This window comes from Lithobates pipiens, unplaced genomic scaffold, assembly GCF_037356315.1.
Source record: "Lithobates pipiens isolate NorthernLeopardFrog02 unplaced genomic scaffold, aLitPip1_a1.2 Scaffold_8, whole genome shotgun sequence".
Classification (NCBI taxonomy): Eukaryota; Metazoa; Chordata; class Amphibia; order Anura; family Ranidae; genus Lithobates; species Lithobates pipiens.
This window is the reverse complement of record NW_027507903.1, coordinates 438939974-438967795: the sequence shown is the minus strand read 5'-3', so window position 1 is coordinate 438967795 and position 27822 is coordinate 438939974. Positions and strand designations below refer to the sequence as shown.

Genomic DNA, 27822 nt, shown 5'->3' with positions numbered 1-27822 from the left:
AAACGCATGCAAAGGCTGAGGTGGTTTTAAAGGAACCCAAGGAAGAAACCAAGCTTTCAGGAGACTGCGTTAGGGGCAGCATGAAAGTGGAACGAACCATCTCTGTAAGAGTTTGTATCAGCAATTTCTCAGATTGTGAGGCCGAAAAAGGTTCATCTACCGTTGTTTCCTCCACAGAGGAATCATCAATTTCTTTTTCCTCCTGATCAACTGAGGGTAACACCTCATCCTGAGCCCACTGTGGGGGAGGGGCGTCTAGCACACTTCCTATCCATATGAAAGGAGGATGCGATTAAAGCCACCAATCTTCCAGACCCTGCAGGAAGGAGGAAAGGACATCTTCAGTCACGTATACAGGGGCTGAGATGTGAGAAGCAGTTGCACCATCAATTTGTTCCGATAGCTCACCCTGGCTTGCCATAACTGGTAAATCAGGCGAGGATGACAGCGTGGAAATGCTACTCAAGATCCTAAGGCCTGGGGGTGAGACCTTTACTTTTTAGTTTTTTATGGCGTCTTTTATGGTAGGCATATTCCTAAGTACAAAAACAGAGGCACTATACAAATTGCATGTAATCGCTGAAAATAGTCATGACATTTAAAGCCGCAGGACAGTTCAGCCTAGTGCCGGGAAAAAGGTGTCCTTCCTGTATCAGGAATGTCAGTTTGCTCCAGCGTCCCTGTGTTGCAGGCTGCTTGTTTCCTCCTCATCAGGCAAGGAGAGACTGTCACAGCTGTAGCTTTATCTGTTTTAGCCTGCCGTGCGTCCTCCTGTGAAGACAACAGAGTAAAGTATGTGCATAGACTCCCTCTAGTGGAGATTGGCGCGACAACATTTTTTCCCTAATGGAAGAAATACACAGGTGTTTTTAAAACCCAAGTTTCTTCCCTTACCTTATCCCTGCCGCAGGATTTGCTGAATTAACAGATAATTCAACCTTCACCCATCACGGCGGGCTGCGTTTATCAAACCTTCAAGGACCGGGTCCCTAGATATTGGGGTTCCAACTCCCTTGGACCTATAAAGCACCCCACCAGGAAAGCTAGGTAATGTAGCAAGACCAAAGCCTGTGTCCAGCCCTACAAAGAGGCATTAAAGGCAAAACCTCTTCCTTCGGATAAGAGGCCCCAGGTACCATCCTTTTAGGCCTTAGAGGCACTCTGGATGCATCTGGTCTTTATGGAGGTTATTTAAATCGAGCATGGATCCCTCCAGTGGAGCTCCTCAGAGCACATCTTCACTCGTGATCAACAACTTGGACACTGGCGAAAAAACTGATGTGCTCCTGGAAGGAGGAGGGGTTATATAGGAAGTGAACTTCCTGGATGGGGTATAACCAGTCTCCATCAACTGAAGGTGGCCTATAACCCATTATGTAATTACTTAAGGCTCTGTGTCCCATGAAGTACGATAAAGAAAAGATAAGTGCACAGTAATGCGCTTTGTTCACATTTGACGTCTCAGGTTTGTAACCACTTTAATCTCTCATTTATCAATCTGGTCAGCAATGATCCTACACAAGCTGCAGCTGAAGAGCTAATGCCTGATAAAAAAAAGTATAGCAAATAGAGGAACAGCACTTTCCATAGGTAAATGATACAAGAATTCATCTTTCAACCACTGCACTACCACTTTTTTTTCTGTGTTGGCATCAACAGGTCCATGCAGTCAATTGGAAGCCTCATCATAAATAATGCCTGAAAATTATTCTGTAAGGAAGTAGAGCATAAACTGATCCAGACTCTTCCTTTCACTATGAATCTACCACTGAATAAACTACTCCAAGGTGAAGTTCATTGTGGGTTAAAATACCCCCTGACTTTTTGTATCTCTTGTGGATGCCAGTGGCAAGACTTCCCCCTGCTAAACTTGGCTTTGTCATCTACAATAGCCTATCTGAAACCAAGCTAAGGGAGCCTTGCTCCAAGATCATTTCTATGATGTTCAGGTTAAAAATCCAACAAGGAACCATCTTGTAATAGTGAATGAAGGTGTAAAACATCTTAGACTCTCGTACAATATATTGATGATACTTTAAAGTACCTTAACTACAGGTTCCTCTTCACTATCTGAAGACTCACTCGAGCTGTCAGTATCTACTTGTTTCTGGGTTGGTTGGCTACTGGCATTTGTTTTACCAGGCACCGGACTTGTCACATTGGGTGTCTTCAACTTTCCAGAGACTTTTGGTTGAGCTGCTTTCACTGCAGTAGGTACCGGTGTGTTAACCTATTCAACCAACAATTAACACAATTTTTAATGAACCTTAAAGTCAAAACAAACAAAGCTGATTTCCAGGAATCTTTATGTACACTATATCCAGATAGCCTATCCTGGCTAAACATTCTACTTTTTTTTTTTTTTTTAAGGCAAAACCCCACATCTTGAATATCTTACAAATATCTCTTAAAGTAGAACACCCCTTTCACACCAGGGCGTTTTGCAGGCGCTATAGCATTAGAATTGGCGCCTGCAATCCGCCCTAAAGAAGCTGCGCCATTGTATGTAGTGTGAAAGCCCTGAGGGCTTTCACTAGAGGTCGACCGATATATCGGCCGGCCGATATTTGCCGTTTTTTAAATAATCGGCATCGGCCGATTTGTGCTGATAAAAAGCAGATTTAGAACTACAGAGGGACTTTGAAATGACTTCTGTATAGAAGTCAGTCTAAGTTGACTGAGTCGTCATAGCAACACTTTCCTCCTCTCTGGGCAGTCTGCCAAGAAAAGAACAGAAAGATACAATGTTTACACTTCAATGAATGAAGTCATCTCTGTGTGTAGAAGTTCTCAGTTTAACCATTTAAAGACTAAATCTTTTCTGACACTTGTTGATTACAAGTAAAAATCCAGTATTTTCTGCCAGAAAATCACTTAGACCCCCCAAAAATGATATATATTTTTTTAGCAGAGATCCTAGGGAATAAAATAGCGGTTGTTGCAATATTTTAATGTCACACGGCATTTGCACAGAGGTCTTTCAAATGCATTTTTTTGGGAAAAAAATACACTATTTAAAAAATAAAAATAAAATAAAAACAGTAAAGTAACCCCTTTTTTTTTTTGTCCAAAAGTTTTGACTACCTGTTTTTATTTAATATATATATTTTTCTTATCTAAATCATACATACAAGTAAACTGATTGGAGGTTTGTTTTGTTTAATAAATGTTTAAGTGTAAGAAATTTTCTGTATCACTTATGAAGGCCGCTTTCACACTGGAGCGGGCAGGCGTTGATGGTAAAACACAAGTTTTAGCGGCTCTTTACCATCATTTTAGCGGTGCTATTTGGCTGCTAGTGGGGCACATATAACCCAGCTAGCGGCCAAGGAAGAGGTTAAATGCGCCCATGAAGCACCGCTGCCAAATCGCATTGCATGCGCTTCGGCAGTGGTGCCCATTCATATCAATGGGCAGGAGTGGTGGAGGAGCGGTATACACCACTCCAAACGTGCTGCTTGCAGGACTTTTTTTTTAAGATCCTGCCAGCGCATCGCTTCAGTGTGAAAGCACTCTGTCTTTCACAGACTGCAGGGGAGCCATTTTACAGGCGCTATTTTTAGCCCAAAAGCGCCTTAAAACGCCCCAGTGGGAAGGGTGTGTTAGATCAAGGGGAATTAAAAATAAATAAATAAAATAAAATCGGCCTAACATATCGGCGCAAAAAAATCGGCATCATATATCGGCTATCGGCCGCCATGATTTCTAAATATCGGCATCGGCCAGAGAAAAACCCATATCGGTCGACCTCTAGCTTTCACACTACAGCGGTGCGCTGGCAGGACGTCAGAAAAAACTCCTGCCAGCAGCTTCTTTGGAGTTCGTGTTTACCGCTCCTCCATCGCTGCTCCCCATTGAAATCAATGGGGCAGCGCTGTATTCCCGCCGGCAAAACGCCGGCGGTTTTAACCCTTTCGTGGCCGCTAGCGGGGGGTAAAAGCGCCCCACTAGCGGCCGAAATGCGCCGCAAATCCGGCGGTAAAACGCCGCTAAAAATAGCGGCGTTTTAGCGCCGACACAATGGGCGGTGTGGTGTGAAAGGGGTCTAAAGGCAAAACTTTTTTTTTAAATGGAGTAAGGGTGTGTTATAACCTTGTCAGGTTTTTTTTGCAAATTGTGCTCCAATGGGGAGATTTCCCTGTACTTCCTGTACTATAGCCAAAACAGGAAATCCCTCCAAAATGAGAGAATTCTTGATTGTCTCTAGGGTCACAAGGATATAAATGATAAGCATCACAAATACAGAGTGTGGATCTCATCAATGGGGGCACAGACCACAATAAAAACCCGACAGGTGTTTTAATCCCTCTTTAAAACTTAAAAACATAAAAATTATTTTGCCTTTGGTTATACTTTAAATCCAAGTTTTGTAAACAGTATACCCCCTAATATTTCTCAGTTCTGGTTTAGGGGGTAGGTATTGGGGTGCTACCCTGAAATGAAGATTCCTTTTAATGCATTGTAGTGCTGTAACGTAGGCTTTTTTAAGGCCTCTTTCACACGGGGCGGATCAGTAATGATCCGCCCCGTGAAGATCCGCTCGCTCAGCGGGGATCGCTCCGTTGTCCCTGCTGAGCTTGCTGCGGACAGGGCAGTCTCCGCACACTGTGCGGGGACCGCCCTGTCAGCTCTCCTCTATGGGGATCGGACGAGCACGGACCGTGTGTCCGTGTTCGTCCGATCCGCTCTGCAGACGGATAGAAAAATAGGATTTTCCTCCGTCTGCAGAATCGGACTGTTGCGGAGGCGGACGAAATCGGGTGTCTGCGGATGCTCATCCGCAGACACCCGCTATCCCATAGGGATGAATGGATGTCCGTATTTCATCCGCAAACAGATGGATGAAATACGGACATACCATCAGCATGTGTGAAAGGGGCCTAAGAGTGCTGAAGAACTGCTGCCAGTTACATGCAACATCATGACAGCATGCTCTGTGGAACTTTGTGAAGAGAGGTCCATGACAGCTTTTACCACAGTGTCTGGTACACATGGCATTTTCCATACTCACTAATAAAGCTGCGGCAAGTGCCGGGCCCGGATGTTTTTTCCGGACATTACTATCGCAGATACGCCAAGATCCTGACACATACCCCCCCACTTATATTCCTTTTTAATGATCTGAGAAAGGGCTTTTTTCTACCACTGTATGAAGACAATGCCTTTATTCATGTCCTACCCAAACCAGAGGAGGACCACAGCGATTGCGCAAACTACTACCTAATCTCACTCATCAATACAGATCTCAAAATAATGACCAAAATGTTGGCCACTCGTATAAATAGCATCTTGTCTAAATATATCCACCCTAAGCAAGTGGGATTTGTCCCTAATGGACAGGTGCCAGACCAAACTGCACTAATAATCAAAGTTATATCAGCTTTACACTCAGATTGAGATGGTTCGGGGAAGAGGGGAACTACTGCGCTTCATCGAAAAGAAGACTGGGTCTTATATTAATTTTGGCTACAAAAAACACACTAGGGCTTATTTTCAGGGCAGGTCTTATTTATTTACTCCAAGTACAATATCTACATTTATTCAAATACAGTCATGGCATGATAACCTGCACAGTGCTTGTGCTGTGTCATTTACCCCTCTCTAGGTTTTAAAAAATCTGGAATAAAACAAAAACATTTTTTTAAAGTTCCGGTCCCCCCTGTCTTCTCTCCCTGTCAAGAGTTAGCATTATGACATTTTGTAATCCCCAAAATAAACCCTGGTTAAAGTCATTGTAAAAATTATGCAATCCATTTTGTAAATAGATTATATAAGGTGCAGTGTGTCTCCTTTTGTAACTTTGTGGAAAATACCTTATTTACAGTACATGACCCACCAAAACTCTTCTTCCTCGCTACGAGCACTGTAGAGGGAGAGCCCACTGACATCAGTCAGGAGGAGAGAAGAGAAGATCTCCAGTGGGTCACTTGAGCACCCAGTGGCACTGTATACAAGGTATTTTCCACAATAAAGTTACAAAAGGAGACACAGTGCACATTATATAATCTTGTTACAAAAACTGATTACATGTTATTAAGACTTGGCTTATTTTCAGAGTAGGGCTGATATTGCAGCCACTCCCAAAAAGCAATGCAAGGTCTCATTTTTGGGGGTAGGGCTTATTTTCGGGGGAAACGGGGTATGCTGTTGTAAAGTGTTACTAAACCCTTTAACAGTAAACTCAGTCTTTATATGCAGCATAGCATCTTGTTATACTCACTGACTGTGGAACTTAAAGTGGAAGTAAACCCATTGATTTAAACAGTTAAAAAAAAAAAAAAAAAAGGCATGCCGGGAATGCTAAATGCACATTGGTTGTGCTCTCAGCCAAACTATCAAACCATCCAATGGCTGGTGTCATAATGAATCACATGTGCAGCACCATAGCAGTTGAAGATTAAACAGAGGCAAAGATGGCAGCTTCCTTGGCTGAAAACGATAGGGGAGTTTACTTCCACTTTAAGGGGTTAATCCTCTGCATTGTGTAAAAAGGCTGTTTTATCCTGTATGCACAGATCCCTCCCTCCTGCACTGTCTATCTGGGGAAAGCCAGCCAACACCGGCACAGTAGCCAACATGCACATGCTCAGTTGTTTGTTTTATGCTGGAGAGAAGAATTACTTGTATTCACATGGTCACAAATGTCAATAATTTGATAGGTACATTAGAATTATTAATCTGTAGAGATTTGTCAATGTGCTATCTCTGCGATTTGCAACATATGTATTTTTCATTATATTTTATTTTCTTTTGCTATAATCATGGTTCACTAATCAGGATTTCAATTAATTGATTTAAATTAATTAGAGCTTCCCACAAATCACGATATTTATTAATCGCAAAAAGTACAAAATATTGTGTTCTTTTTCATTTAATTTATTCAGCATGAAATGGAGCTTAGTTATGTAGCATGAGGCTGTATATTATAAAATATTTACATTTTTGGTAAACTCATTCAATGAATCGAAGCTCTGCAAGCTGAGATAACATGCATTGATGCATTCACACAATTTCACAGTAACCATGGGATAAAACAAAGTTCAGTAATATTACTTTATCCCACTGTTTTGCAAATCTATGTATACTACAAAACTGTACGATTAAATTGGTTCGGATATACTCACCTGACAGCTTATTATTCTGAATAGGAAACCTTAATTTTGTTTGCAAATATTAAAGATTCTAACCACCATCAAGAATAAGTCCTTACATTCAGGCTGGGTTCACACTATCACCGCACGTGGCTCTGCGCAGGGGTCCAGTGCACCCCCCGTTTACAGCTCAAATTTTTGTCTGAATTCAGACCTAAAAACAGACCAAAAGACGCACAGGAGCTGCAGTGGAGATATGCGAACCAGCTCCATAGAGAGCTGGTCAAATTCTCCTGCTATTGCGAATTGGATACAGGGAACCCGCATCCAAGTCGCAAAAGTGTGAATACAGCCTTAAAGAGCACCTGTCATTTCAGATCCATCATAGTAGCGCCTGTTAGCAGGCATCCGCTCACCTACTGCTGGCGGGAGAGAGACAGTTACCCTATAAAAAAATAGGATTTAAATCAAGTTGATTTAAATCAAATGTTTACTAGCGATTTAAAATCAAATCAACTTGACTATTGTGTTTTTTCAAATGTGGATTCGCTTCCTTAGACTTGCTAGTCTGTATTTTGGAAAATGTGGAGGATGCATATTCAAATGAGATCGTGGTACTGGTCCCTAGATTTTTTTTTATTTCTTTCCTGTAAAATTATAGCTTTAAAATAGATTTCTCCATATTTTACTACTATGGGATCGATAGTTGTCTGTCCCTGGTCTAGCACTATCCCTGGTCACAACATATTTTCCAATGTTAATTCTGATAAACAATTTACTTTGCATGGTCTGTAGAAATGAGGTACACAGACACCCTCTATTATGCGAGCTGTTGCACTTCAAGGCTGTGCTTCTAAATCAAGCCCATAATACCAGTTTGAGTTGCCTAGGCTCTGCAAATGTGTTGCTTGGATGGACATTACCAATGTTCAATGACACGTCTGGGAATGACCTTATATACTTGCCTTGTATTACTATAAAGATCTTTATGCTATTAAGAACCTACCAACCTTACATTGCTGTAATAATGGTTATACTGTCTGTCAACTAATACCCTTGCTATAGTGGACTTTAAGTGGTTGAAAAGCCTTAGTTTAACTTAATGCTAAACTTCAAAGTAAAACTATAGGCAAAACTTTTATAACCCCTGTCAGCCTATTTCTGTGCCACTGGTGTCCCATTAGGGAGACTTCCTGTCCCATAGCCGAAACAGGAAGCAAGAGGAAATCCCTACAAAATCCCATTGGCTCCCACTGTTATCAATTTCCAAGCCAGGAGAGCTGGCGGGGGCCCCCAGAAGAAGAGGATCAGGGCTTCTCTGTGCAAAACCATTGCACAGAGCAGGCAAGTATGACGTATTGTACTGAACTTATAGGTCATCAAAGTGATAAGTGATGTATGACTTATGTTATGACGAGGACAAAATTTTTTTTAAAAATAAATAAAAAGTACCTTTACAGCTGTCTCCTCTGAAGATTCACTATCCGAAGACTCGTTTGCGCTTTCTGCTGGATCCTTCTTCAGTGTGGGGGGAACTTTAAATGGTGTTGTAGACTTTGCTTTTGCAGCATTTGAAGATGTGGAGGTTTTAGCCAGCTTGTCTGTAACCCTTACACTCTTGGACTTTACAAAGCTTGGTGTGGGAGTCACAACCTGTCATCATAAAACCAATCCCATGTTGAATTATATTTAAACTATTACATGTAAACATGATAAAGCCCAAAGCAGTTTCACAAAGTACCTGCGTTGTCTCCTCTTCATCACTCTCGGTATCACTACTCTCCGAGATGTCTGTCTCTTTTTCTACCGGATGAGTGCTCACTGGTACAGCACCTTTTCCCTTAGAGGCAGTGGATTCATATGGAGTGGAAGTCAATAAGGGAGCAGACATTGGCTTCTTTTTCTGTTTTACCTCAACTGACAACTCAAGCTTCTGAAAGAAATCAATTGCTACATTTTTAATTCCCAAGAATGACACTTGGTGATGGTTAATAATTCCTGTCTGTGTATTATTGTACCTGTACACCAGGCTGCTCTTCCTCACTATCCGAAGATTCACTGCTATCAGGTGTTCCCTGGTTTACTGCTGCCAACTTTGTCCCTGGAACTGACTTGGTAGGACCGCTTGCTTTGTGTTTGGCCACAGAAGCTGGCTGTACTGTGAATTTGGCCACAGGTGTGGTAGCCTTCACTGATATATTAGGTACCTGTAAGAAAATTTACGATATTAAATGCAAAAACTTTTTTTTTTCTCTGTGGCACAGCAAAGAATCTTGGGTATAAGGCTGGGTTCACACTGGAGCGATGCGGGAACGCCGCAAATCCGCGGCGTTTTCCCGCATCGCATACCTCCCGCCGGAAGTTCACACTGCCCTATGCGGACTGCTGGGAGTGTCAGTGAAACCTTAATGACACCCCCAGATCAGTTCGCATATCGCGGTGCGATGCGATCTGCAAACTCGGACAGGAATCGGATCGCATGGTGTGAACACCCATGCGATCCGATTCTGCTGCGGACCAAAAAAAGGGTCCTGTGCGAGTTTGTGGCGGGTGCGATGCGAATTCAGCCATACTATCTGTATGGCTGAACTCGCATCGCACAGAGATTGGATGTGATATGCACTGCAGTGCGGTGCGAATCACATCCGGTTCTCCTAGCCGCAGCAATGTGAACCCAGCCTAAAGGTGAAGAACAATGTTTTGGCACTGTAGCTGAAAATAAAGTTTGCAAATAAGATATCAAAGGAGTCTACAAGATCTACCTAGATCAGGGATCCTCAAACTATGGCCCTCCAGCTGTTGTGAAACTACACATCCCATGAGGCATTGTAAAACTCTGACATTCACAGACATGACTAGGCATGATGGGAATTGTAGTTCCTGAACAACTGGAGGGCCGTAGTTTGAAGACCCATGACCTAGATCATCCTAGAAAAATAATCACATCCTCACTGTTACACTGTGCTCAGGCCATCTAAAAGGCATGGATTGGGCAACCTGCATAGTGCCTGACTGGTTGAAGGTAAGCAGGGTGCTTATCCAGTAACGTAAACTGTATCAAGCCAGGTAGTAGTATTATATTCGACCAACAGTGCATTTATATGCAAGGCAAAGCAACAGGGTCATTTTAATTTAAACCTCTATCTGCTACCTAATATTTGTTCCACTACTCTACTTTACACTACATTTATGCTATGCTTTAACCACTTGCCAACCACCAATGTACGTCGCCAACATGGCAGCAGTGGGCAAATAAGCGCATTAGGTACGTCCCCTTTAAATTTGCGGGCTAGTGGGCGTGTGCCTGCCGCATACTGCGTGACCATGCCCACGGGTCCTGCGGACTCTATGTCCGCCGGTGTCCCACAATCGTGTCACGGAGCGGCAGAACGGGGAGATGTAAACAAGGCATTTCCCTGTTCTGCCTAGCAACATGACAGATCTACTGCTCCCTGTCATCCTGAGCAGTGATCTCTGTCATCAGGTAGTGAGCCCATCCCCCCTACAGTTAGCATCACTTCCTAGGACACACCTGACCCCTTGATCTCTCCTAGTGTTTAATCCCTTCCCTGCGAGTTCCATTTACACAGTAATCAGTGCATTTTTATAGCACTGATCGTTGTATAAATGACAATGGTCCCAAAATAGTGTCAAAAGTGTCCGATGTGTCCGCCGCAATGTCACAGTCACGATAAAAAAAAATTAAAAAAAAAGTCGCAGATCGCCACCATTACTAATAAAAAAAAAATAATAATAAAAATTACATAAATATGACCCCCTATTTTGTAGACTATAACTTTTGAGCAAACCAATCAATATACGCTTACTGTGATTTTTTTTTACCAAAAACATGTAGAATACATACCAGCCAGAACTGAGGGAAAAAAAAATCAATTTTATATTTTTTTGGGGCATATTATAGCAAAAAGTATTGCTTTTTTCCAAAATTTTCACTCTTGTTTATAGCGCAAAAAATAAAATCCACAAAGGTGATAAAATACCACCAAAAAAAAGCTATTTGTGGGAGGAAAAAAACTGCAATTTTGTTTTGGTGTAATGTTGGATGACCGCGCAATTGTCAGCTAAAACGACGTAGCACTGAAACGCAAAAAGCGATCTGGTCAGGAAGGGGGTAAATCCTTCCGGGGCTGAAGTGGTTAATTTGTATGTTCCATAATCTAAATTTATTCACTATGAACAAACTACCGAGTACCTGGGCTGGGGGAAGGTCTTCATTATCAGAGGACTCTGTACTTTCAGAGCTGTCTGCCATTGCCTGAGAAACAGTGGTCACCTTCTTGTTTGTCACAAGGCTCTTCCCTTTTGATACAATAGCTGCTGGTGTTGCTGGCTGTGCAGTGGTCTTCGGTTGAGATGCAGATAGTTTTGCTTTCTGTGTTTTTAAAGTTTTGACTTCAGCCTGCCAATAAACATAAAAAAGTCAAGACAACAATGAATATGAAGTTCATCATTGCCATTGCTTTGCATAAGTATTCAACTCCCATGAATAGCTAGCTGTAAGTTATGTAATGTTGCAACCTTTATTATCTGCTCAGTTTATTGCAATATGTAACTACATAGACATTTAACGTAAATCCATTGGTCACAGCATAAACTTTTGTTTTAGAACATCAGCACTGGAATAGCACTACAAACAATAAGGGGAGGGAGAGGGAGAGGGAGAGGGAGAGGGAGAGAGAGAGAGAGAGAGATCCAGGGCAGCCGAGGCTTCCGTACACACTGCTGGATCACAAAGGGGCTCAAGTGAGTATCAGGGGGGCTGTGGGGGGAGCAGACCACGGAAGTTTTTTTTTTCAGAATGCATAAAAGGTTAAAAAAAACAAAAAAAAAACATGTTTAGCCTTTACAACCACTTTAAAAATTGCCTTTAATTTTGCGAGTTCTGTCTGTCTGCTAGTCATCTCTTTCCGCAACTTCCTGGATTCCCAGCATGCTTTTCAGCTTCTCCTTTGCTATTGACTCAATTTTTAAGGACTCCTGAAATAATTTTTCTCAGTACCTCTGTAGTTCAGAAGGCAGGCACAGCGCATAATGTATACATGTCACGGGACCCAAGGAAGCAAATGTGCAGAAAACCTCATAAAAGTATGTTTACAGGCTAGAAATAATTGAAATTAAATTGTGGAAATTATAGGATTTTAAATCATAGAAATGCTCTTGTAGATTTATACTTATGAGGCAGTAATTTTGAGGTACATAAATTACACCCCATTACAGTTAGGGTACAGAGGTCTATGGTTTTAAAGTGGATCTCCATGTTTTATTAAAGTAGAACTATAGACAAAACTTTTTTTTTCTTCTTCATTTTGGATAGAGTAAGGGAGGGTTATAACCCCTGTAAGGTTTAGATTAACCCTCCTTGTCCCACTGGGGAGATTTGCCTTTACTTCCTGTCCCTTAATGAGAAGAAATCCCTGCAAATGAAAAGGGAATCTCCTGTGGACCCCCAGGTCACCAGAACTAGTGTCTCCATAGGCACATTTCCTCTCTATTACTTTTCTCAAGACAACCCAAAATGTGGGATTTTTTTTTTTACTTTCACTGATAATGGTAAACAGGAAAAATAGAGGAGGGTGAATCTCCTGAACAGGGGCACAGACAGCAAAAGAAACTGACAGGTGTTCTAATCCAGCTCCACTCTATCCAAAACTGTAAAAATAAGAAAAAAAAAAAGAAAAAAAAAAAAGAAAAAAAAAAAAGAAAAAAAAATAAAGTTTTGCCTTTAGGTATACTTTAAAGCTTAGTTTGTTTGGAGCCAGCTGGGCCAAATTAACCATTACCTTAACTACTAGATGTGCCCACTGTGTGCTCTATAAACTGTACTGGGTGGAGCTACAGCGATCCAGGAGAGCGTAAGAACAGTGTGGGCTGCCTACATCGATCTACGTCTTCAGCGGTTTCACATGTTTGAGCGGTCCTAGGCTTGCAGAGGAGCCGTCATGCCACAAGGTTTCTTGATTTTTACATTCCTGTATATAATATGTGCATGCATTTTAAGGGTTGTTGGCTTAACACAACAGTAAGCACTATAAATAATTTTTCTTTTTGAGCTCTTTGGCAATCCAGAGCTGCAGTGAGCTTGTGTCCCGAGTTTGCTGGCTATTTTACTCTTCTGATTCTAAGCATTATATGGACGTTGTGGAAAGTGCCTTTCTATTTTCTTTGGGAGTGTTGAAGGGTGATCCCATTTGGAAACATCCACCTGAACATGCTGGTTTGGCCTTTGCTATGGTGTCAAACCACAGGGTGAGAGCACGCCCTTGGAAGATATGGTGGAGGCGTTGCATGTTTTTTGCAGGATTCACAGATGATTGTTTGCACCTACCATTTATTGAGCATTCACCATTGTGGACTTTAGTATTTGAATACTTTCACCATTATCTCTATATAGGTTTGTGATTTTATTGCAGCACTATATCCATTTAATCACCAATATTTACACCTTTGTGAATGCGACTGATAGTTGAGAGCTGGTGCACAAATTGTTTATTTTATTTAATTTTCGCATTGTATTCAACGAATAAAGAAAAAAGTTATTTGAAGAAAAAAAAAAAAAAAAAAAAAAAAAAAAAAAAAAAAAAGAAGAATTGTGAAAGAATATCAATTATATAGAGACACTACTGTGCTTTTCTTTTTATAAAGAATGAACTACAAATCAGTATTAAAAGTTACATTTCTAAAAGGCAGATATGTATGTAATGAAAACACAGGGCGAGAGAGCAGCTTCGTCTGCTCTTGGCAGGTGATGCAAACCTGCTGCCTTGTCATGCATGTGCGAAACATAGGCTCACTTTAAAGCCCAGCTCCAGGCAAACCTTGACCCCCCTTCCTTCCTTTCAAACACATGGACCCCAGAAGGAAGACCCCACCTCATGTAAACAGGAGAGAAGTCTTGGGACTGGACCATCACAAGACCCCAGCTTTAGGCACGTAAAAAGGGTACTTTGTTTCATGCCAATGACCAGTGAGAGGAGTCGCGAGAGAGTTCCTTTTTCAGAGGAGAGTTCAGAGATGAATTTAAGCAGGCATTGTGTGCTACCAAAGAAGATTCGTTGAGGTATATAGATAATTAGGCTAACTTAGAATAAAGTGGCAAAAGTTACAAAATGGCAAAATTTGTTGTTGTATACCGGCTTTACAGGCTCTTCATCACTTTCAGATTCACTTTCTTCTGAGCTTTCATCTGGCTTTAAAGCAGTAGAAACGGTCTGTTTTCCCTTTACTTCTCTTGACACAGCTGATGGTTTAGGCTACAGAAAAACCAAAAGTTTTTATATTATACAGTTCTGATGTGCTTAACCAACTGATCAGCTGAGTCTGCAAAAATAGGATTTTTGTACTCTACATAAAATCCTTTTCTCTGAAGTTCATTGATGGACACAGCAGCTTTTCTTGACCTTAGGGTTATATCGCCCCTTTAGGAGAGGACTAGGCAGGAAGTGTTAAAAACAGCAAAACTTGCACAGTACCGCCCAGGGGGCAGTCCTACTGGCTATAACCCCTCACACTGCATCCAGCAGCTCAGTTTGTCAAAAGCAATACAAACAGAAATAGGAGGGGTGGGTGCTGTGTCAGTCAAACTTCAGAGAAAAGGATTCTACAGTGAGTACAAAAATCCTATTTTCTCTTTCGTTCATTGAAGGACACAGCAGCTCTTCTTGACCTTAGGGATGTCCCCAAGCAGTGTCAAAGAAACGAGGGGTGGAAACAGCAAATAATAACTCCACCCAAAATCAGAGCTCAACGGAGAAGTTGCAACCTTAAACAGCTGCCTGCAAAACCTTGCGGCCGAAGCAAGCATCCAAAGATGCACTCACATCAACCTTATAAAATTTTGTAAAAGTGTGAGCGGACGACCAGGTCGGCGCCTTACACACCTGAGAAACAGACCTTTGATGTTGGAAAGCTCAAGAGGCACCAACTGCCCTGGTAGAATGTGCAGTTAAAGGGAGGCGTCCGTCTGAACAACAGTCTGATCCCCTAAGACAGTGATGGCGAACCTTGGCACCCCAGATGTTTTGGAACTACATTTCCCATGATGCTCATGCACTCTGCAGTGTAGTGGAGCATCATGGGAAATGTAGTTCCAAAACATCTGGGGTGCCAAGGTTTGCCATCACTGCCCTAAGAGATGGTGGCCGATGAGACCGCCAGTCCCTTCTTTGGACTAGCCACCGATACAAACAGTGAGTCCGACCTCCGAAAAGGAGCCGTAGCAGACAGATACACCCGCAGAGAACGGACCACGTCCAGGGAATGCAAAGCCACCATTTAGGGTGTAACGGCCAAGGACATAAGGATGGAAGCACAATGTCCTCATTTAGATGAAAGGCCCAAACAACCTTTGGAAGAAATGAAGGCTGTGGATGCAGCACCGCCTTATCCTTGTGGAGGATCAAGTAGGGAGACTTGCAAGACAAGGCTGCCAACTCAGAAACCCTCCTGGCAGATGTAATGGCCACTAGAAAGACCACCTTCTGAGAGAGTGTCAATAAGGGAATCTCCCTAATGTTTTCAAATGGCGGTTTCTGAAGCCCCGAGAGCACCAGATTTAAATCCCACGGAGGTAGCGGTGGCCGAATCAGAGGGGCCACATGTCGAACCCCCTGAACAAACGTACTCACCAATGAATGAGCTGCTAAGGGTCGCTGAAAAAAAAAAAAAAAAAAGACAGCCAAAGCGGATATCTGCCCCTTTGGTGCATAATTCAAGTTTCCGATCCACTCCTCGCTGCAAAAACAGCAGGATCCTGGAAAGTGAATATGTACACGGACACCACCCCATCTCCTCACACATGGAGATGTAGGCCTTCCACATGCGATGATAAATCTTCAGAGAAGACTACTTTTGTGCTCTCAACATACCGTAGTGGATATTACCGAATCTGACAGACCTCGGTCCCTTAGCACCTGGCTTTCGACAGCCACGCCGTTAAAGCCAGCGACGGTAAAGCAGGATGAAATATTGGACCCTGCGAAAGAAGGTCCTCTGGCATTGGTAGTCGCCAAGGAACATCTGCCACCATTCGTACTATGTTGGGGTACCACGGACGCCAAAGGCCAATCTGGGGCAATCAGAATCACTGGAATCCCTTCGGCCTCCACTCTGCGAAGCAGACGTGGTAGACGTTTGAGTGGGGGAGATAAATCAGCCGATAATGCCCCCATGGAGCCACCAATGCGTCTGCCCAGGGAGCCTTTGACCTGGCCACAAACCTCTGTACCTTTCGACTGTGTCAAGAAGCCAGGAGATCCACATCTGGCATGCTCCACCTTAGGCAAAGGCACCGAAATACATCCGGATGTAGTGAACATTCCCCTTGGTCCAGCATCTGACGACTTGGGTAGTCCACTTGCCAGTTTTCTATGCCCGGAATGTACACGGCCGACAGAGCAGTAACGCTTCGCTCTGCTCACCACAGGACAGGAGCGACCTCCAGTGCTGCAGTCGAGCTCCTTGTTCCTCCTTGATGGTTGACATACGCCACCGCCGTGGTGTTGTCCAACTGGATCCTGACCGGGCGCCCCTGCAGCCTCTGTGATCACGTGGAGAGGCACCGCCTGATTGCTCGAAGCTCCAGTACATTGATCGGCAGGCGGGATTCCTCCTGGGTCCACTAACCCTGGGCTGACTGTATGCCATAAACTCCCCCCCCCCCCCCCCAAAAACGGTCAGACTGGCATCCATTGTGATCACCATCCAATAAAGAGGAAGGAACGACTTCCCGGAGTCAAGGGCCCGCGACCTCAGCCACCAGAGCAGGGAATCCCTGACTAGCTGGCTCACCCGAACTTGACAATCCAGGGACGACGGAGATTTGTCCCATTTGGACAATATCTCCTTTTGCAAGACTCGAGTGTGGAATTGAGCATACGGTACCACCTCGAAAGTGGCTACCATGAGACCCAGGACTCACGTGCAAAAAACGCAGCAACGACCACCTGCAGGACACCAACAACTTTACCGCAGCTTGAAAAGTCTGCAACTTGCCCGAAGGGAGAAAGCCTCTGAGGAGTCCATAAGCAAGCCCAGGAACTCCAGGCGTTAAGTCGGCACCAACACAGACTTCTGTAGGTTCAGTAACCAACTCAAACTGCATGGCGATTGCCACATCCTCCCTTAATTCTGAGGTGGAAGCTGCCTTCAGAAGGAGGTTGTCCAGGTAACGCACGATTGCGATCTCACGCTGTCTCAGAATACCCAAAATGTGGGCTAGCACCTTGGTGAAGCCCTTCGGTGCCCACACCAGACCAAAAAGGAAGAGCTACAATTTGGTAGTGCTCATCCCCGACCGCAAATTGCAGAAACCTCTGATGCTTGATGCATATGAGGACATGCAAGCATGCATCCTTGATGTCCAGGGATGCCAGAAAATACCCCTGATGGAGTGCAGCGACCACTGAGCGAACTGATTCCATCCTTAACCTTTGTACTTTCACAAAGCTGTTGAGGGCCTTGAGGTCCAGGACCGGATGGACCTTTTCCTCTTTTGGGACTACAAACAGATTGGAGTAGAACCCCTGAAAGCTTTTCGGCGTCGGTACAGGTACTATAACCCTGCGCAGCAGCAGGTCCTGTACTGCCATAAACAGGGCCTCCCGACGAGCCGGAAGAAGATGAAGGTTGAGGGGGAAAAAAAAAAAAAATCTGTTTGGCGGACAAGAAAGAAACTATCTTGTACCCTGAGGAAACCAGTTTGCAGACCCACTGGTCTGAAAGCAGGGAGGTCCACTGAGCAGCAAACTCCTGAAGGCGCCCCCCCCTCCACCCACGAGTTTCGGGCAGGGGCAAACCTTCATGTGGTAACAGATTTGTTCGCAGGCTTGTTTGGCTTGCAAAACCAGGGACGTTTGGCCCTCAGCAGGCACCTTGTCGGACTGTGAACGTTTACCTGCCGACTCGGGCAGACGAAAGATCCTTTTCTGCTCAGAAGCGGAGGGCCCTTGCCTATGGTGTGGCTCCTTACCTTTCCTTTCCTGGACTGTAGGAGTAACGTACTCTTACTCCCAGTAACATTCTATGTCATCCAGCGAGGTTCCAAATAGCATCTCCCCTTGGAAGGGCAAGTCCGCCAGTGCTTTCTTAGATGCCTGGTCTGTAGACCAGCATTTCACCCAAATCAGGTGCACTACTGCTGATACGGAGGATCTAGAGAGCAAGGAGGCCATATTTAAGGCCGCATCACAGACATACTTAAGGCCCTGCACCAATTGGTCTGTCAGCTCCACGCAGACTTGGAAAGCTTGTTGCTTCTCCATATCACGGTGCAACAATTTAGCCCATTCAGTCAGTGTCTGCGATACCAGGGCCGTGTCCAACACTGGCCGCAATGCTGACCCCACCATGGTAAACATGGACCGGGCAATCGCCTCGGCCCTTCTGTCAGCAGGGTCCTTGAAAGCAGGAGTCCCTTCCACCGGAATCGTGGTTACTTTAACCTGGATACCGGGGTCAACAATCTGAAGAGATGTCCATTTCTTCAGGAAACTCTCTTTAAAGGGGTAACGCACCACCACATGTTTCGGGACTGAAAAGGTATGCTGCAATTTTCCCCATTCCTTGTAAATAAATGTATCAAAATAAGTTAGGTAAGGAAACACCTTAGGCGTGCGTGTCGGCTTGTGGCACCTGAAAGGGACCGACACCTCTGTAGATGCCCCCCCCCCCCCCGCCATATCCTCCATTTTTAGGGTATCTTGCACTGCTGTAATAAGAGCTCCTACATGTCTTTTTCTGCGCTGACCCGGACATGGAGTCATTCTCACTGTTTGAACGGTACTGATCTGCATTCTCTGATACATCAGAACAGGGGCCGCCAGTCACAGCGGGGCCCGAGGTGGAATTCGAGCTTTCCCCAGAAGACGGTGGTGGGAGGGAGCATTTTTTACCCCCTTGCGCCCGCACCCCACTCCCACCCTGGCAACAAAGGCCTCTAGGACCGCAGACAGAGTGTCCATAGGCACCACGGGTGCAGGGGAACCAGTTGCAATCACAGTGATGTCTGGAAGAAGCGCCAGCTTCTGACGTCATGCTGACCCACACTCACCTGTCACCACTTAGGGACCCAAGGCAAGTCACGCAAAAGTCCATCCTCCTAGCTGCACAGACTGAGAGGCTCCCCGCATGACTCACCACCCTGACCCAGGTACTGTGCTACTGCTGCTGCTGTCCGCTCTCCCCCGAGCCATCCACGAGGTGTCTGTGTGGAAGCGCGCTGTCCTAGAAGGAAACAAGCACCCAGTGCTAGAGGCAAAACCACCTGAGACTACTAGAAAATGGTCGCCGGCTGCCTCAGCAAAAAACGTCTGAAAAGCGCCAAGAAAATGGCCGCTGAACTACTAGAAAGTGCCTGAAAGGCAAAAAAAAAAAAAAAATAGCTGTGGCTACCACAAAATGGCCACGGCCCCAGGAAAATGGCCGTGGAGTGCGCAGCGGCCTCCCCACATGGCTCACACATCCATCATAGCCCAGACAAAAGGGAAGGGGATGAGCGGACCCCAAACACCCAGAGCAGCCCCCTGCCAGGACCCAGAGCCGCCCCCCCCCCCCCCCCGAGGACTCCCAGCCAGGTACGTGCACTGCACCCCCATGTGCCCAGTCAGTCAAACAGCGGCCCATAGCATGGGGAGGAGGGAAAGGACAGGGGGAGAAGAAAGGGAGTGAGACCCCCCCTAGTCGACCTCCCAGGGAATGCCCAGCTGCTCCATCCTGCTGAGACCGGTGGAACCATACTTACCCCTCCTGCAGGAACTGCTAGACGCATTCCACAGACAGAACCTTCACCCGAGCAGTACGGGGTGGCTGCCGGCCACAGCACACTGTGACACAGACAGCAGTAGCCCAGTCATGTGTACCCCGGAGCATATAGCTCACCGGCCACCCCTGGAATAGATGGGGTATGTCGTAGCCGACCCAGTGTGTAGCTAGGGCCTGCTCACGCTCGATGGCAAGGCTGGGGAGACTACAAGGACCTATATTATCCAGCCTGTCACCCAGCCGGGCTGTTGATTGAAGATCACAGGAATCAAAAATGCAGAAAAACAAAACAAATTCCCAGGACCAATGGTCCCATCGGGAGCCAGGTCCTTCTCCTATACTAGGCAGAAAAAAAACTGAGCTGCTGGATGCAGTGTGAGGGGTAATAGCCAGTAGGACCGCCCCCCCGGGCGGTACTTTGCAAGTGTTGCTGTTTTTAAAACTTTCTGCCTAGTCCTCTCCTAAAGGGGCGATATAACTTAAGGTCAAGAAGAGCTGCTGTTCCTGTCAATGAACGATAGAGAAAAGTAGGCTATACCTGAGCTTTCTCTTCATCAGAGTCACTGCTGTCCGAGGCATCTGCTGCAGCGGGTTTGGTCATCATCTTGCCAACTACCACAGGTGTCTTTTCAGGAAATTTAACTTGTGCAGTGCTTTTAGAATGCTGGATGCATGAAAAAAAAATTCATGCAGAACTGCAGCCTACAACTATGGCAAACGTCTAAATGAAATAATCATATGCAAACTGAAAACTGCTTTATATTCATTATTATTTGTAAGTATTTTAAGCCAATACACTGTTCCCACACTGTATAGCCAAAAAGGATAACTTAGTATTTGTCCATGCATCACCCTGTAGGACTCCTCATCCTCAATCCCTTCAAGAGCTCCCACTGGATAAAATATGCAAGACTGACAAAAATTTACAAAGCAACAGAACCCAACTGGTTCACTACATCGGTAATCTCCTTCATTCTGATTTCTACTGTGTAGAATATACAGGACAGTTCATACCAGTGTTTTTTTTTTTAAATACCTGCTTACACTCTGTATCAGACGATTCACTGCTCTCTGAATCAGCATCAGAATCTGGAACCTGAACAGCAAAAGTCGGTTTAACAGTCAGGACGGAAGAAGCAGGCATCTTGACCTGAACTGCAGGAGTGGTCTATAAAAAATAAAATAAAAATATTCCTTTTATGAATACTGCCGGTATATAAAGACTGTGGTCTAATCTGTCAATATATAGAAACTGAGAAAGATTTAAGCAAATCACTGTATAAAAAACAAAACAAAAAACAATGAAACAAACAAAAATGGACTTCGGTACCTTAACAGCTGCTTCCTCATCACTGTCCGACTCCTCCTCCGAGCTTTCACTGTTTGGCTGTGAGGTTTTTGACTTGGCTATCACAGCTGTCTGTTTAGGGTCCCCACTGGGAGACTTTGGCTGTGTTGATTGAAGCGTTGTAGCAGTTTTCTGGTCAAGAGAGAAGCAGCAGAATAATAAACAGGAATTCTAATTAAGGCATATAAAATACTAACAATTTCAGCACCCAGCCAATTCTGACACTTTTCACATATATGTGAAAATCTAATTTTGTTTGTAAAAAAATTACTTGGAACTCATAACAAACAATTTTTTTTAAGCAGATGCCCTAGAGCAGTGATGGCGAACCTTGGCACCCCAGATGTTTTGGAACTACATTTCCCATGATGCTTATACACTGTGCAGTGTAGTTGAGCATCATGGGAAATGTAGTTCCAAAACATCTGGGGTGCCAAGGTTCGCCATCACTGCCCTAGAGAATAAAATGTTGTTTTGCAATTTTTTTTTTTGTGTACACGTAGAGGCCCAACATGCAGGAAGCAACATCAGGTGTTCTAGGAGCATAAATTACACGTATAATTTCCTCACGAAACGATCCATCAGGCCTCTTTCACATTACCGATCCGTTCAGGTCCGCCTGTCAGTTTTTTAGGCGAACCTGAACGGATGCTCCATAGAGGTCTATGAAGCGTCGGATGTCAGTGGTGACAGGTCCGCTGACATCCGACCCGCTCTGAAAAAGAGTGACGGAGGAAAAACCTACTTTTCCATCCATCTGCGGATCAGATGACGATTGACTCTGCGGTCCGTCGTCATCCGATCCTCCATAGGGGAGAGCGGCACTCTGACAGGTCTGTCCCTGCGCAGTCTGCAGAGACTGACCTGTCATCTTCCTGCTCAGTGGGGATTGATGTAGCAATCACCGCTGGGCAAGCGAATATCCACGGGGCGGATCATCACGGATCTGCCCCGTTTGAAAGAGCCCTCACATTTTTGAAGGCCCTGGGGCACCAGGACATTGGAATTGCCCACAAAATGACCACATTTTTGAAAGAAAAACACCCCAACTTATATCCTTTGAGGGCATAATGAGTCTTTTGAACATGCCATTTTTTCCCACAGTTTTTTGGAAAATGTGGAAAGAAAATGAAAGTTTTTTTTTTTAACACAAAGTTGTCAATTCATAAAGACATTTCTAACACATAGCACACGTACATAGCAAAAATTACACCCCAAAATACCTTCTGTTACTCCTCTCGAGTATGACGTTACCACATGTGAGACTTTTCCACAGCCTGGCCACAGAGAGGCTCAACATGCAGGGAACACCTGTCAGGCGTTCTAGGAGCATAAAATTACACATGTAATTTTCTGACTACTCATCACACCTTTGAAGGTCCTGGAGCACTAGGACAGTGGAATTGCCCACAAATTGATTCCATTTTTGAAAACAAACATCCCAACGTATATTCTATGATGCATGGGCTGCAGATAGGTACTCGGGTACTCTGATGGGCTGGTGGCAGGTCCTCTTTGTTACTGGGGGAAATCAGTGTGATTTGGTGTACATTGTGGGCGGTAACTAGCGGTTACCACAATCTCTTCACACACGATCGGTGTGCGAGGAGGAGAACCCGGTAACCGCGATTTGTTGTTTGGCTCTTTACCCCGATTGGGGATGGGCTTTGTCAGAGTGACACGCCTTGTTGCCACTCTGCGGGCGCACAAGAGGACAGTACTTGTGACCGGCTGTGATTGGACACAGCCAGTCACATGGTAAAGAGCCATTTTTATTGGCTCTTTACACTAATCGGGGATAAGCTGTGTCACGAGGAACATGCCTCATCCCCGATTGCTGCGCTGCATGCCCCCCAGGGCATGCGCGCTACATCTTCAAACAACACCCCATGACACCACTCATATTCTACTATGCTACAGACCGCCGGGACCAAAGTCTAATATTCTTTCGCCCCTCACGGAATTCATCGCAATATACACCCTAAAATTTAATAATTTACTGGCACTCAGATTTTAACCTCTGGGCAAACGAGCCCCAAGACCCCATCGCGACCGCCTGCATCAATCAACTGGAAGAACTGGGTCTCCAGCAACTGATAAAGACCCCCACACATGGGTCAGGACACACCCTGGACCTCATCTTTAAACAAAACTTTGACATCAACATACTCGACAACATGTTATTGCCATGGACGGACCACCGCGCCATTAAATTCAAAATCTCCTCCAACATCTCCCACGAAAAACGGAAACCTGCAACAATGCATTGGACCAGATCGCAGAAAAAAAAAAACTGTACTCTGAATCCTTCAAAACCACTTTATCCAATAAGATAACTACATTGAACTTAAGCCATTCTGCGGAGCAAAAACACTCAACTCCCTGAACAAGGCATTACTACAGTCAGCACTCAGTAGCCCCAAAACGCAGGACTCTCATAAGGAAAAAAAAAAAAACTCGGGATGGTTTAATGGCTCCCTCTCTCTACTAAAGCAAGAACGCAGAAGAGCTGAAAGAACTTGGAGAAGAAATCCCACCGAGAAAAATCACTCAAACTACAAAGGACTCACTGAGAATTATCACAAAGCAATCTTCAACGCTAAAAAGGATCATTTCTCATATGATTTCAGCGGCCTTAAACCGCCCTCGGGAACTGTTTAAAATAGTCAATGAACCCGGTATGCCTAGAGCCGCCAGCAAACGAATCCCAGGATTACTGTAACAAACTGTCCGATTTCTTCATCGATAAAGTCGAAACCATCAAGAAAACAATTTTTCAGAAGAAAACAGCCAACCTCAGCCATCACAAACAAAAAGAGGATACCTACACCAACATTCCACAACCGCCGGAGTTTTCACTGACCCCAATTACCGCAGAAACCACAAAAATAATCATCAAACTTTGTGACAGTACATCACCAATTGACATCATCCCCACAAAACTACTGAAAGAATGTTCCGACATCGTGGGTCCCACTATAACGCACCTCATAAACCGATCATTCCAAGAAGGGATCGTTCCTAGCTCCTTCAAACAATGCATCGTCAAACCCCTGCTAAAGAAACCTAACCTCGACCCTCAGGACCCATACAACCGTAGGCCAATCACAAGCCTTAACACAATTTCCAAGATCATGGAGAAAGCTGTAGTACAACAGTTACAACTCCACCTGGATACACACAAACTCCTGAACCCGCTGCAATCAGGCTTCCGCCCAGGCCATGGAGCAGAAACAGCTCTCCTCAAGATATGGGATGACTCCCTCGAAGCAGCAGATGCCAGAGAGTCATGTCTCCTGGTACTGTTAGACCTCAGCGCAGCGTTTGACACAGTAGACCACAACACTCTACTCGTCCGCCTCACAGAAGTAGCAGGAGTCAAAGGCTCAGATCTCCAATGGTTCACGTCGTTCCTAGGAAATCGTTCACAGACAGTGAAACTAGGAGAATCCTTTCTTTGAATCCCGAGCAGTCACCTGCGGAGTCCCTCAAGGATCACCCTTGTCACCAGTCCTCTTCAACATTTACATCCGCCCACTCCTCCAAATTATCAGATGTTCAGACCTCTGCTTCCACTCGTACGCTGACATGCAACTTTATTTCCGTATCACTGGACAAAGATCACCACCAACTAGAAAATTGCCTCAATTTAATAGAAGACTGGATGACCACCAACTCCCTCAAACTCATTGAATCAAAGACAGAGCTTCTTATCCTACACCCAAACCATAATTCTGCAACTAAAACCCCCTGGACACCAACCGCCATCTTTGGGCAGACCATCCTCCCAAAGACCAAGGCCAAGAGTCTCGGGGTTTTTTGGACTCACAAATGTCAATGGATACTCAAATAAGAGCAGTAGTCAGTGGTTCTCACCATCTGCTACGCCTACTACGCAGACTCACCCCTTTTATCCCAAAGAATGACAAAGCAGTGGTAGTTGGAACAGTCATCAATTCACGACTGGACTACGCAAACTCGCTTTACATAGGATTAGCACAATATCAAACTTGCGCGACTACAACTTATCCAAAACACGGCAGCAAGGCTAATAACGTGAAAAAAAACCCTGGGAATCATTTTCCCCCCCTCCCCGAGGGACCTACATTGGCTAACCATACAGAATCGGATCACATTCAAAACCCTCTGCCTCACCCACAAATGCGTGCATAGAGATGCTTCTCAGTACCCAATTGAGAAAATAAATTATTACACTCCAAACCGCAGTCTTCAATCGGCCAACAAAAACCTCCTCCTCGTGCCCAAATCCCGGTACAAATCAAAGGGGGATCTGAGATTTGCTGTCCCAAGGACCTTGGCTATGGAACTCTCTACCAACTAACATCTGCCTGGAAGAAAAGCACTTGGCGTTTAGGAAAAAATGTAAGACCTTCCTCTTCTAGATGGACAACCTAGCTCCTCACAGCGGCCTGAAGCGAATTCAGTTCGCGTTGTGCGCTATACAAATAATTCATTCATTCACTGAGAACGGGAAGACGTCATATGACAACCACCTGGAAGGGGGAAGATGTTCCTGCCGGCATAATTTGACTATGGCCCAGTATGAAAGTGGTTAAAGTCCATCGCCAGCTGAAAAAAACAAAACAAAACAACAAAAAAAAAAACACAAGATGCCTGTGGCTGCAGGCATCATCCTTTTATAACCCCTTCAACCTGACATACGGGTACATCGCTGAGGCTGAAGTGGTTAAAGAAAACAATCACATATAAAAAGTATTAATACTACAAAAGTTTTGTGAAAAACTATCATATTGTAAGCTTAAGACTTTCTTCTAACAGTTTTGTTGGGATTGCTTTTTTCTATACTTTATAGTGCACGCCCCATCAAAACAGAATTAAAGTCACCAGATGAAAACACTTATGAGTTCTCTCTGACTCAGTCTATCCAGACTCCAGAATGCAAATTTCTTTAAAATACCTTATTAACAGTCTCCTCATCTGTGTCAGACTCCTCTGAGCTCTCACTGTGCAGTTGTGCAGTTTTTAATGGGGTCTTCAGTATAGACTTTAAAGTGGTCTGTTTGACTTGCCCTGATGGTGTTTTTAGCTGAGATAACTGAACAGCTGTGGTTGGTTTCTGATCAAGTGCAAAAACAGAATATTGCCATTAAAGAAATTAAATACTAGTGTAATTTTTTTTAAGAAACACCATCACATATTTGCAGTATAAAAGTAAAAGCTTTAGTGCACAATTCACCAAATATAAAAGAATAGCATTTTCTACTAACCCTCTTTCAGTCCAGTAAAGAGACACAGGAATAATTTCCTCTCGAGGCTATCCTGAGGTCTACAGGAAGATTGGATACTAGCAAACAAAACTGCAGCCAAAAACCTCCTGCCACCAACATGCCTCAGTTTTGAAGCAAAACAATCATAAGCACAGGGGTGGGACCCGTTTGTTTTTTCTTCTTCACAAAAAGCATTTTACACCAAGTACAAAAATTCTAATTTTCTCTCTCATCCATTGAGAGACATAGATAGCCCTTTATGTTTGGGATTTCTAAAATCAGTACAACTGAGTAATGGGCAATACAACAAATACTAACAGGTCCAAAAAAAACAGAACTGGTGACAACCTGCAGCCCAAAGATGGTAGAATCTGTCATTAGGTGAACTTATAGAATGTGTGAACAGAAAAACAGATGGCATAACAGCAACTCTTGGAAAATAGTTGCTCGATGCTGAAAAGCCCAAGAAGCCCTTACAGATCTAGTACAGTACACGCTGCCAGGTTAGAGCGGAACCTGGTCCTCGAGACCATAAGCTTAGATGATGGTCTGTCTGGGCCATCTAGAGACAGTAGAACAAGAAAGCCAGTGCACAGATACAGGCACCATCCATGATTAACCACTTCCTGACCAGCGCACGACGATGTACGTCGACAGAATGGCACGGGCAGGCATATTGGCGTACATGTACGTCCAATATTCAATGCCGCCCTGCCATCGGGAGCGCGCCGCTGGCGGCGCGCTCCCGCGCTTGTCGGGACCCCCGTGAGTCCGGTCGCGGGACCCGCGGACTCGATCGGCGCGGGCGTCCCCGCGATCGTCTCACAGAGCGGCCGAATGGAGGAAATGCTGTATAAACAAAATTTTTCCATTCTGCCTAGCAACTAGTGACGCTGATCTCTGCTCCATGTGATTGGAGCAGAGATCAGTGTACACTAAATGAAAGCCCAACCCCCCCACAGTTAGTAACACACCCCTAGGAACACTTAACCCCTACACTGCCACCCACTGGTTAACCCTTTCACTGCCAGTGTCATTTACACAGGAATCACTGCATTTATATAGCAGTGATTACTGTATAAATGACAATGGTCCCAAAAATGTGTCAAAAATGTCCAATGGGTCCCCGACAATGTCGCAGTCACAATAAAAATCGCAGATCGCCGCCATTACTAGTAAAAAAAAAAAAAATAATAAAAAATTATTAATAAAAATGCTATAAGACTATCCCTATTTTGTAAACGCTATAACTTTTGCGCAAACCAATCAATAATCGCTTATTGCGATTTTTTTTACCAAAAATATGTAGAAGAATACGTATCGGCCTAAATTGAGGGAAAAAAATGTTTTTTTTATA

At 44.4% G+C, this 27822-nt stretch overlaps 1 protein-coding gene across 1 annotated transcript in view; it reads right to left on the bottom strand.

Moving 5' to 3' along the window:
* Positions 1 to 27822, bottom strand: part of TCOF1 (treacle ribosome biogenesis factor 1) — a gene marked incomplete in the record, with an annotated part of 159485 nt that overhangs the window by 54226 nt on the left and 77437 nt on the right. Inside the window, 9 exon segments of the mRNA XM_077468300.1 lie at positions 2045 to 2230; positions 8544 to 8744; positions 8833 to 9024; positions 9110 to 9298; positions 11305 to 11511; positions 14243 to 14362; positions 20905 to 21036; positions 21199 to 21348; positions 26156 to 26314. Of these exon segments, the coding sequence (XP_077324426.1) occupies positions 2045 to 2230; positions 8544 to 8744; positions 8833 to 9024; positions 9110 to 9298; positions 11305 to 11511; positions 14243 to 14362; positions 20905 to 21036; positions 21199 to 21348; positions 26156 to 26314 (1536 nt within the window).